The sequence below is a fragment of the Diabrotica virgifera genome, chromosome 3, assembly GCF_917563875.1.
Source record: "Diabrotica virgifera virgifera chromosome 3, PGI_DIABVI_V3a".
NCBI lineage: Eukaryota > Metazoa > Arthropoda > Insecta > Coleoptera > Chrysomelidae > Diabrotica > Diabrotica virgifera.
In genome coordinates, this window is record NC_065445.1 from 119,599,821 (window position 1) to 119,612,007 (window position 12,187).

Below are 12,187 nucleotides of genomic sequence, written 5' to 3' on the forward strand. Positions count from 1 at the left end.
ATTCTGAATACAGTAGAACCCCGTAAATCCGAACCCCGCGAATCCGAACTTTCGGCAAATCCGAACCAACGGAAAGTGAAAAAAATTTAAAAATTCAAGACAAAAACTTAAAAACATGTTTATTATACAGAGTAAAGCCAGAAAATTGGACAATGTAGGATTACTAGGATTTTGACGTTTAAAATTTCTTAAAAATAAGTATTATACTTTAATATACAGGTTTATAAAATGTTTATAAAGGTTAAACACAAACTTACTTTGGTTCTCTCGTAGTCACATCGAGTCCAAAAATATTGTCCACACTCTTGCGAGAACGTTTGGCTACTCAAAATCACAATGAAAGCTTTGAACTACTAGTTAAGGCTAACTTTCGGATAATCCGAACTTTTTGGAATCCGAACAGGCTATCCCCCCAATTAGTTCGGATTTGCGGGGTTCTACTGTATATGTATCCAAAAATTTCATTCGTTAATTCAGATTCAGATCACTGATAATAAACTCTGAAACTGAAAGATATCTTTATTAAAAACGGTGTACCTTACTCAATTAACTATAAATAAATAAATTATAAGTTTACATTGTAATATTGTCTTACCAATAATAATAATTGTACGTTTTGGTTTCAGGTAGAGATCAAATAAATCGATAATGCCTCTAACGGACATTATCCGACGGGCATCGACCTACATTCTTGGCCCTGAAGAGGACACTTTAAAAACTCCAGAATATGAGGACAATGAGATCCTCTTTTGTAAGAACAACATCTGCGTGCATCCTCCTGCTACAGCGAGACATGACAATGATCTGCATAATCCCGGTTATCTAACCATCACTACAAAGGTTTTCATTGATCAGTATAATGATACTCGCAGGCCTACGCTTTTCTTGACGTGGATACCGAATTCGTCTATCACGAAAAACACGAACTTAATTGGTAAGTAAAGTACACATATACGAGTAAAAACTATATTTTATTCATAAAGGACGAGGAAAATAATTCACTAATAAAAATAAATAGGTACGAGGCTTGTTCAATTGAAATAAATCTGTTTGACCCACAATTATTTTACCGTGAATATACGTTGCTATAAAATACATATTACTTTAGCAAATTAAAATAATATACGGCGACACTTTTTGATAGAACTCTTTATTGATTGCTACACGTGTTTAGAGATCTAATTTTCGCTCGCTACTGAATACTACTAAAATTACAAAACGACTCTCGACCAGAAATCCCTGGTGGTGGGGAAAACAAAAATGTCTATATCTGTCCTACAAAATTTCACTTTGGAAAAAACGTAATTACAAAACCGTTGAAAACCTTTTATCACTTTCCTTCTCAGAAGGGGACAATAACCGCTTGACTCGCCTAACTTTCCAAATACCTACTTTCTAAAGAGGATTATGATACAAATGACAAATGTTACCCAGAAATATAGGTAAGAATGAATGTATGTATTTTAATCTTTTAAGAGATTTCTGGAAAATAATTTACCCAAACTTTAAGAATGGTCTGATATGATTTTACATCGTAAAATAAAATCGAAAAAACTAAAATTAACTAAACTATAAGGAGATGGAACAACATCTTTGGTCCAGAATATATCTACAAATAATTAACACTACAATGACGGCACATATCCCATTGTTTCGCACACCGTTTGCCGATGGCAAGTTTGCCATCCAAAGAATTTATCTTGGTCGAAGAATTCTTTTACGGCATATTGTACTTCTTCGTCTGCCTGAAAACGCCTTTTAGTGCTTTTTTCAGTGGCCCAAAAGATGTGAAAATCACAAGCCGATAAATCGGGACTATAGGGTGGATACTCTTCTATCCTCCATCTCTTCCGTTGTAGATTTTCTTTCACTACTTTGGCAACATGAGGGCGAGCATTATCGTGCAGAAGAATGACACCGTGTGAGAGCTTATCTGGACGTTTTCGTCTTATTTCTTGATGGCAAAATAATATAAGATAATAATAACAATTAGATTAATCGCCAGCAATTATTGACGGAAGAAAATCATAACCATTTTCTCGGTAATAAATTCGTTATTTCGAAAACCGGAGACGGAAAATCCCGAAATAAGTCGATTTCTATTTTTAGATTATGATATTTTGGCATATATATCACACGCGTGACGTCATCTATCTGGGCGTGATGACGTAATCTATATTTTTTTAATGAGAGTAGGGGTCGTGTGCTAGCTCATTTGAAAGGTTATTCAATTCTCTATTTAGTAATGTAAACATTAACATAATTATTTATACAGGGTGTCTAAAAACAATTTTTTAAATTAAATTAATTGACAAGAAAAGAAGAATGTATGTAATTTATTTAATACAAAATACTTTTTACTATTATCAGAAAACATAAAAAAAATGTTTTGAAAAATAAACATTGTTTATCGCTGCAATTCAATGTTCAAGCCTGCTAGGCACCTGCTTTTTGGAAGTTTGAACAATTAATTTAAGCGAAAAGCAATGATAATTTTTCGAATAAACATTTTTTTCCTGTTTTCTGACAGTAGTAAATGTATTTTGAAATAAAAATTTTACATACATCCTCCTTTTTTGTCAATGAATTTAATATAAAAACAGAATGTGTGTGTACTTTGTAAGAAGTTTTACTTCTATTATATGATTTCAACTAAATAAATATACTTAAAACAGTTTATTTGTATTTTATTTAATTATTAAACTAATTTTGATATTACCACTTTCAAAAATTTTTTATTAAAACAATACCAAAAATTAAATAAAAAGAAAAAAAAGAAAAAAAGAATCGTCCGTGTCCGGATTTAAACCCGGGACCTCCGCGATCTGTAGTCGAATGCTCTACCAATAATCCATCGGGGCTTTGTGTACACGATTTCTCGGACGTTATTACAAACCATTCTTGAGAATGGCCATTTTCGCATTTTTTTATATTGTAAATCGCATATAACTCGACAAATATCAATTTTAGAGAAAAATCACGAGAAACCTTTTTGCTCAGAATGATCCAAATGTTATAAGGATCTCTTTCTTAGTCAGTTTGTGCAAAAAAATCGAATCGGAATAATTTACCTAACGGGGGCGATGATACAGACTGGTCTATTATTTGCTATTTAATAATTAAGATGACAAACGCGTAAAACAAAAAATATGTTGAAGTTTTTGTTCTATTGTTTAGTAGTTAAAAACTTGTGCATACTTAAGGAGCCTCTTATCAATAGAAAGTGTGTTAATTGTTCACGTGTTTATACTAGTTTGTAATAATAAGAATTTAAAACACATTTATAGTTCATTCTCCTTTATTGGCAACACTTACTAAATTATTCACTCCCCCCATTTCCATTATTACTCCCCATTCAATGGTAATAATGTAATATTAACCAAAACATCTCTATACTACTCTGTGGCGGATCTACAGGAGGGAAAATGGGAAATTCCTTCTCCTCTAACAAAGTCCAAAATAAAAGAAAAAAATTGTTGAAATATAAAAATATATTAGTTGACATGAAACTTCCAACACAGTGACCACAGACACACAAATTCAACCCAATAAACACGTTATTTAGTAAAATTAAGAGAACTTAATGCATATACATAATAGTTATTTATAAAACAGTTCGTGAAGTATGCTTTTTGCGAACGCACGCGATTTTTGGAGCACGAGCGACAACGGAGCGAGTGCTATACATCGCGTAAGTTCGCAAAAAGTACTTCACACACAATTTCATACAATATTTTATCTACGATAAACAAATAAAAAAAGTGTAACTCTTCGTCACTGGAATTCATTTCTATTCTACAATTTTTAGAAGTTTGACATTTAAAAAACCTAACTACTTTCAAACCACAATGTCAAAAATTTTGTTGTAAGTCATTGCTCATATTGTCATCACCATGACAACGCGAAAGTTAAGGATATTTGATTATATGAAAGTGTGCCAAAAAAACCCATTGAAAGTGTGCGAAAAAGTAAATCCCATTTAAAATACATTGTTACTTCACGCTCACTTTAAACCCTTCACGCACTGCTATCTACAGGGTGATTGATTAGTAGGGTAAAGCTCAATAGCTCCGCTATAGTAATAGATAGCAATAAAAGTTAATAACAAAAATTTTAGCCACTTTTGAGCTTCATATTACAAAATTAGTTAGAATCTTACAGGGTGTTCGATAACACAGTGGCAGACCTAACTTTTGTTTTTTTAAATGGAACATTCTATATTTTATTTTATATTCGAAATCCTGTTAACTTCTCCATCACAAAAATATAAAGGTTTGTAATGTTATACAGGGTATTTACAAAGTTATAACCAATTGTATGAAAATCGTAACAAGTTCAACTCCCTGTATAAATAAAAATAAGCACAACAGCAATGGTTTCTTAATGCCATATTTTTTTATTTATTGTCAAAATTTTTAAGAATTATTGATATTGCTAATTTTCTTTATATCAAATACAGGGTGAGTCAAAACGCAAGTACATTATTTTCTCAGTAATGTTAAATGGAACACTCTGTATTTTATATCATTATTGAAAAGTAACATTAACGTACTTTAATTTTTATATAATATTCCCTATGCCTAAATTTATTAGTTTTCGAGATATTTTCATTTTTCAGAGCAAATTATTTTAGGTGTTTAAATTTATCTAAATTTTAAGTAAGCCATGACTGAATTGACAATTGAAGATTACCGATTATCAATCCGGTAATCAATGTAACACGGTAGCAAATAAATAAATAAAAATAATTTATTAGTAATACATTTTAAAAACAAAAACACAACCACTACATGCAACATTTTTGAAACAATTAAAAACTATCTTTTTATGTAAATGCAACAAATAAACAAAGAAAATTAGTAATAAATTTTACAAAAAAACACACAAACACAAAATACAATATTTTGTGAAGACAATTAAACACTACTTTTGTATGTAAATGTAACAATGTAACAAATAAAGAACGAAACATAATTTATCAGTAATACATTTTTCAAAAAACATGTTTGAAAAAATTAGAAGCTACTTTTAATAAAATATTTTTAATATTTAATTACATAAGGTGTTCAAAATTATCTCCTACATTTATAAGGTGTACATAAGGTGTACATTTATGTACGCCTAAAAACGATCATTGAATGAGCTACTTACCTACTCTACGGAGCATTTGTAAATTAACACATCGAAATACACTTTGTATTCTATTTTTCATCTCATCCCTTGTTGTTGGATGTATTTTATAAACTTCATTATTAACGTAACCCCAAAAAAATCAGTCCAGTTTATTAAATTCTGGTGATTTGGGTGGCCACGCTACTGGTCCATTGAAAGATTAAAATATCTCGAAAACTAATAAATTTAGACATGGGGAATGTTCTCTAAAAATTAAAGTACGGTAATGGTAATTTGCAATAGTGATATAAAATACAGGGTGTTCCATTTAAAATTACTGAGAAAATAATGTACTTGCGTTTTGACTCACCCTGTATTTGATATAAAGAAAATTAGCAATATCGACCATTCTTTAAAATTTTGACTATACGTTAAAAAATATGGTATTAATAAACCATTGTTGTTTTGCTTATTTTTATTTATACAGAGAGTTGAACTTGTTACGATTTTCATATAAAATTGGTTATAACTTTGTAAATACCCTGTATAACATAACAAACCTTTATATTTTTGTGATGGAGAAGTTGACAGGATTTCTAATTTAAAATAAAATATAGGGTGTTCCATTTAAAAAAACATAAGTTTGGTCTGCCACTGTGTTATTGAACACCCTGTAACATTCTAACTAATTTTGTAATATGAAGCTCATAGGTGGCTAAAATTTTTGTTAATAACTTTTATTGCTATCTATTACTATAGCGGAGCTATTGAGCTTTACCCTACTAATCAATCACCCTGTATAATGACAGTTTTCACAAACTAAAAACTTATACATAATATGCCATAGAGTAGATAAATTATTATTTATGTCTCTGGGTTTATCTTTTTGATGTGTTTTGGTTGGTGTTTCATTGAAAGTTCCCCCCTAAGGCAAATGTCCCCTCCCAATGCGCCAAGGCCAATCTCTAAATCCGCCACTGTATTACTTTGCTAATAAAATTGCTTCCAAAATTTACCTACTTAAAAAATTAATTGGTACACTGAAGCATTTGAGTGCGCAGAGACACAGATTGTCAGAATATACGTAGAGATGGACCTATCTATACTTTATTTCATAATGGCTGACAGCACGCCAAAGGATCAGAGGTTAAACCATAAACGTCTTCTTCTTCTTCTTCTTCTTTGTATGTCGTGCTTGTATTCAAGCGTTGGCTATCGTCGTATGCTGATAAAAGCTGATAAAATGTTTCTCGGTCAGCATATATATGAAACAATTCCTCGACGGTTCGACCTGTCCATTGTCTAATGTTACTCAGCCAGGACAGTTGTTTTCTTCCAACCCAGCGTTTTCCTTCGATTGTGCCAGAATGATCAACCGAAGTAAGCGATATTTAGGTCCTCTCATTATATGACCGAAGTATTGAACCTTTCTCATTTTTATGACGTTGATCAATTCTCTGTCCGGTATCCGAGACTTGATGATCGGCTCTATGAGCATTTTCGTTTTTACCGTGGTAGGTCGCTAGCCTCACCCTCGAACCCTCCTTCTTTATCCGGGTTGGGACCGACAACCCGCTGCTGAGCTACTTAGTCCACACAACAGCGCGCAGGCGGAGTTCGATAGAAACAAGATGTAACACAGCAGAAACCAAGAGGATACTGAGAACATCAGAAATGGGAACGTTGAGGTCAATAACGGGGAAAACACTGAGAAACAGAATACCGAACGACAGAATGAGAGATCTCTGTAACATACAAGATATAGTACGGTGGGGAAGACAGAGACGACGAGAGTGGAATCAGCATGTGACGAGAATGGACAGCAAGAGAATAGCCCGTATAGCCAGAGATTCGAAGCCAACAGGCAAGAGACCAATAGGAAAGCCCTTTAAAAGGAGGCGAGATAGCTGGCAGTCAACATCACAGCTACGAATACAAGCTCAAAATCGGTTAAAAACAGGCCAAGAGGCCTGATATAAGAGGAATAAGAAGAAGAAGAATATCAATTCTCGCTCTTTGTGCATCGTCTCCAGCACACGTCCGTTGGATATGTGTGCTGTCCACAAGAGTCTGAGCATGCGAGGGTAACACCACAACTCGAACCCTTCTAATTTGTTGAGATTCTTCACTTTTGTTGTCCAAGTTTCACATACAACAAAACGGACCAGACGTAGCACTTCAATTCTCGCAAACGTGTGGTAAATGACAGACTTCTACTGCACAATACAGAACGCCAGCTAATAAAGCTTTTTCGTGCAAGTTCTATTCTGGTAGAAATTTCCTCATCACTTTCCACCCTGCGATCAATCCACCTACCAGATATCTAAAGTGTTTTACCCTTTCCAGGATTTTGTTATCTAATTTTAGTACTGAGTCCACGATATTAATTTTTCCGATCACCATACATTTTGTTTTCTTTGACTTGATTTTTAAGCCCTTTGTAATACATAGGCCTTAACAATTAACTCAAAGAAAACAAAATGGATGGTGATAGGAAAAATTAATATCTAAGACTCAGTACAATCCGACAAGCGAGAACTGACGGCTGACCTTCTCGTATTGTGTATTTCTCGCTGAGTATTGCCGCGCAAGGTCACCCGCAAGCTATCGTTTGTCAGATTGTACTAAAATTAGGTAACAAAATCCTGGAAAGGGCGGAACACACCATAAACGTGGGGTGTACAATTTACAGAAAGAAGTAATTTACTATGATATAAATATCCACTAGATCTGTAATTAGTCCAGGAACCCAAGCTTTTCACCTCGCAATTTTTACAGAATGGATCAATTTGCTTAAAAATTTGAGAATAAGTAGTGGATAGTCCAAGAATCAAAATCTATATGATGCCGAAAGGCGCTTTTACTATGGGGTGGTTGCCACCCCATCTCGGGGGTGGAAACTTTTTATTATATTTTGACCGCAAAAGTTGATAAAAACATTCATTTTAAGCTAAAAATGTTCTATAAATTTCTTTGATAAAATTAATAGTTTACGATTTATTCGCTATCGAAAGAGTTAGTTTTATATCGAAAAAATCAATGTTTTCGATAATACTCATTTACGATTCACTCAATTTTTACCGTAGAAAAAAAAATTTTATGCCAAGTTCTTGGAAATGAAATAACCTACAATTTCATATTGAAACATCTTTTCGTATCTATGATGCTAATCTTTCTATTCTGAAGAAAATTACATTTTTTACTAAACTACAAAAATTCGTTATTCGCTTTTAACTCAATTTTTATAAAAACTAATCATTCTAGGCCGGTCAAACTTTTAGAACATATTAATAATACATAAATAAAGAAGACCAAGTAAGGTCAATAACTAATTTTAATTAGGGTGGTGATTAGGAGGTTGCTTCCGATCACTTTTTGCTGAAAATAATATCGACCGACATTCTTTTCATTATAAGTCACTTAATTTGTCAGCTAGAGACTTTTTTTTTTATTTCTGGAGATGGATATTTTTAAATGCTTTAAATTAGTTTGAACAAGTTATCCTCGAAAAATGCATAGTTTTCCCGTCTTTTGACTTTGAAACTACAATATTTAGCATTTAACGAAGAAGAGCTAACATATAATAAAATATAGCTCGATTAATAAATAGAAATCTTTTAATAAATACAAATAAAACATTAAAACCGTTACGTATTAAAAATTAAATATATGGGATAACTTTTTATTCCATTTCACAAACAAAATAGCAAACGCAGATTTGTTAACTGCCTTTCGCCACTTTTCTATCTATCCTCAAGAACTTGCCTATATACTTATTAACCTATGCAGTATTTTCCGTCTATCCAATGAAATCCCCAACCACTGGGATTTTCTCTTTTATTTATTTTTTTATAAAATAGACCATTTTTCTTATGGACCAGAAATACATTATTTTACATATTATTAGTGATATCGTCATATGTAATATAAACCATTACTTTGTTAATGACTCCGTTTAAACTAAAAATAAATTTTCTTTAAGGTACACCTCTAAAACACTACAACAAGAGATACAGTTTGGAAAGTTTAACGTCGAATGATTCCAACGACTTTGGCATCGAGAGGCATCCCGTTGTGGAGTTTAAGAGTACTAATCCTTTCTTAAACTACGATGACAGAGATCGCCTGGATATGTCTGATTTAAGCTCAGAGGGAAGCGACAAGCAGGGAATCAGCATTAACGTGGATATTTCTAATCCTGAGATAGAAATAATACAAACACCCGATAGCGTTAAGGATCCTGGAGACTATTTTGAGTTTTCGAGGTAAGTTATTCAACTCGATTTGGAATAACAAAAAATAATAAGAATTTAAAAGAAACGGCTTTAATTTTATTTGTTCAGATTAATTGATGATTATTAGTCTAATTCTTGAGATCGTCGAATTTCTGTAAGAAGTTCAAGCACGATTTTATCCCCTATATGCCTTTTTGTCTACTTTTGTCTATTGAAAGTTTCGTGCGAGATAGACAAAAAAGAAACTGAGTTGAATCAGGTTGCATTTTTTGAAAATCGAATTTTTCTTATTTATTGTAAAAACTAACAAACTTTTAAGTGGCATGAAGAAGAAAATCACTAACACATACCTATTAATTTTTCCTAGTTAGTCGTCTGATTCGGACATAGTGCCTCGTCTCCATCTTTCTCTATACTCTGCAACTCTAATGCAAAAAGGTTTAGTGGAACTCCGACCTCTTTTGTAATGTGGTGCACATACCTTGTTGGTAATCTTCCCCAGGCTCTCGCTCCTTGCACCATTTCTTACAATGTCTGCTTCTCCAGACCATCTCTACTCACCACATGACCAAAGTAAGCGGTGATTTTTTCGGTCACAATGTGTAGCTACGGATTGCAATCCAGCAGTATTTTCAGTCCAGATGAATTTTTGCAAGATTGGCCTGAATCCAGCTGGATCCAGCGCGGATCCAGCAAAATGTGGAATCAAAATAAAAACACGATTTTAAGTCTTTTTTGTCTGTATTCTAAGTTTTTAAACAACAGAAACATGAATTATTTAGTTTTTTGGAAGTGAGATCTTAAAAAACCTAACCTACTTCGTACAGAACGGCACATATGCAACTGCCGCTTGCGGAGAAAGCCCTTTCGGCCTCTATGCTGGTCGGTTTTAAGGTCATCAAATAGTCATAGACCATGCAGAAATGATCGCTTTTCACTCATTCGATCTTATACACGGCTATTTCTTTTTCCAAAATCTTTTCGTAATCTTTTTTAGAACCAGTTTTTTTTTTGGTTATAAAAGTTTTCTCTTTCTCGTTTCAATTTAATCTCAAGTCATGGGCTCCGGAATAGTTGGCCCATCTTCTTCCATTATGTCCTCTTGCACTGGTTCCATAACCACTTATTTATACGACTCAACAGCAAATTTTTTATCTCTTGTCACATTGCTTTTTTTTCGGCGTGGGGAAATAACCAGGATTGTTTAGTCCTTAGTCATAATTTTTTGGATTTTGTAAGTACCTACACTAATGTATATGTAATTTCAGAGAGGCGCCGTTCCGCGATTCTGTTGCGTAGTGCTTCCGATAGATCGGCACTAATGCTAGAGTCCTGGATATTTAGTTTGTCAATTTCATGGTTGTGTCGGCCGTTATCAAAGTGGACTTTCTGCAGCCAGTTTCACCGGTTAAAGAGTGGCGATTAACTTGATTGATTGATTGATTATTGACCATTCGCCAGTAGAGAATTTTATCACAGAATCAATGTCTATCAACGCTTTATTGATGCAAACTTTTAGGCCGTAGAAACTTTCCAGCATACAGAGCTACTGCTAGCGCGATAGAATGACAAGTTGCCGACTCAAGGCTTTGAATAAAGAGGCTAATGAAGATATTAAGTAACTTGTTTCGAATTTGGCACGTTTGCGGATCCGCGCTGCTGGATCTAGCACGGTTTTCTGGATCCAGCATGTAAAAAAAGCGCTGGATTTAGCTGGAGTGCTGGATGTTGAATCCAGCAATTGCAATCTCTATGTGCAGCGTGTAACGTGCAGCTGTCTAAGAACAGACTCGTTGGTTGTTCTTGCGATACAACATTCTTCGCCAGCAAAACATTTTCAAACGCTTCTATAGTGTGTTTAACAATTTCTTTGTTGCGGTTCTTTGAAGACTATTACATTATTTTTATAAGCCTTATCTTTGTATCGTCATTGCTTTCTTGGACATGGCTGATCTTGTTTTTATTTCTTTGGTGCAATGTCCAGAGTTGGTTATTAGGTTGCCCGGATATACCAACTGATTAACTAGTTCGATATCATTGATTATGACAATGTCTGACTGATTGCTTATATATCTTCTATATGTATATGATCATAATCTTTGTTTTTGATTTATTTATGGACATCCCTGCTTCCAAACTCACTCCAGTGATTCGCTTCGATCTCTAATAGTCGTCTATGATAGTTGGGTAAGTTAGCTTGGCAAGGCGGTTATTAGGGAGTTTATGAACATACACTGCCCGTCTTAGATTTTAGGATTAGGATTTAATCTCTTCTAGGTACATCTATTTGACCTCGGTATCTATTTGTTCTCATTCGGTAGTGGTTAGTATGTATTCGGGTTGTGGTAAGGTCCAAATATTCTTCTGAGGAATTTTTCTCAAAACATCTAGTTTCCTTTTCATTGCTTTTGTTAGCGTCCACGTCTCACACTCATTCATGAGCACCGGTCTAATCACTGTTTTTTATATCCTGATTTTTGATGTTCGTGTTAGGCTCTTATATATATTCGTCTCTTCTGTCTGTTAATGCACAGATATTTGGTTTTCTCTTCATTTACCCTTAGACCAGTTTATTTTGTCTCTACCTCTAATTTATTGAAAGTCCCCTTCATGTTGGTGACTGTGTTCCCTACAATGTCAATGCCATCTTCCGTAGTAATTTTTGGCCAATTACTGTCAGTAGGTAGTTATGTTGTAATTTGTACTGTTGTTACTATTTTCTCCAGGATTATATTAAAAAGGAGAGGTGTTTAACAATTCTGAGAGTTTGTTATCTATCCGTAACGAGCTGGATATGTTTCTTTGGCACGGAAAGTTCTGCCATTTCATTCGACATCTGA

The 12,187-nt window shown here is 33.7% G+C and overlaps 1 protein-coding gene across 4 annotated transcripts in view; it reads left to right on the plus strand.

The window, feature by feature from the left end:
- The window catches only part of LOC126881276 (TBC1 domain family member 16), a 133,851-nt gene that overhangs the window by 61,593 nt on the left and 60,071 nt on the right, over positions 1-12,187 (plus strand). For all 4 annotated transcript variants that reach the window (XM_050645469.1, XM_050645465.1, XM_050645468.1 and 1 more), the window contains exons 2-3: positions 627-934; positions 9,095-9,377. In XM_050645469.1, coding sequence (XP_050501426.1) covers positions 649-934; positions 9,095-9,377 — 569 coding nt within the window. In that variant the 5' untranslated portion in view covers positions 627-648. The remainder of the gene's footprint in view (positions 1-626; positions 935-9,094; positions 9,378-12,187) is intronic.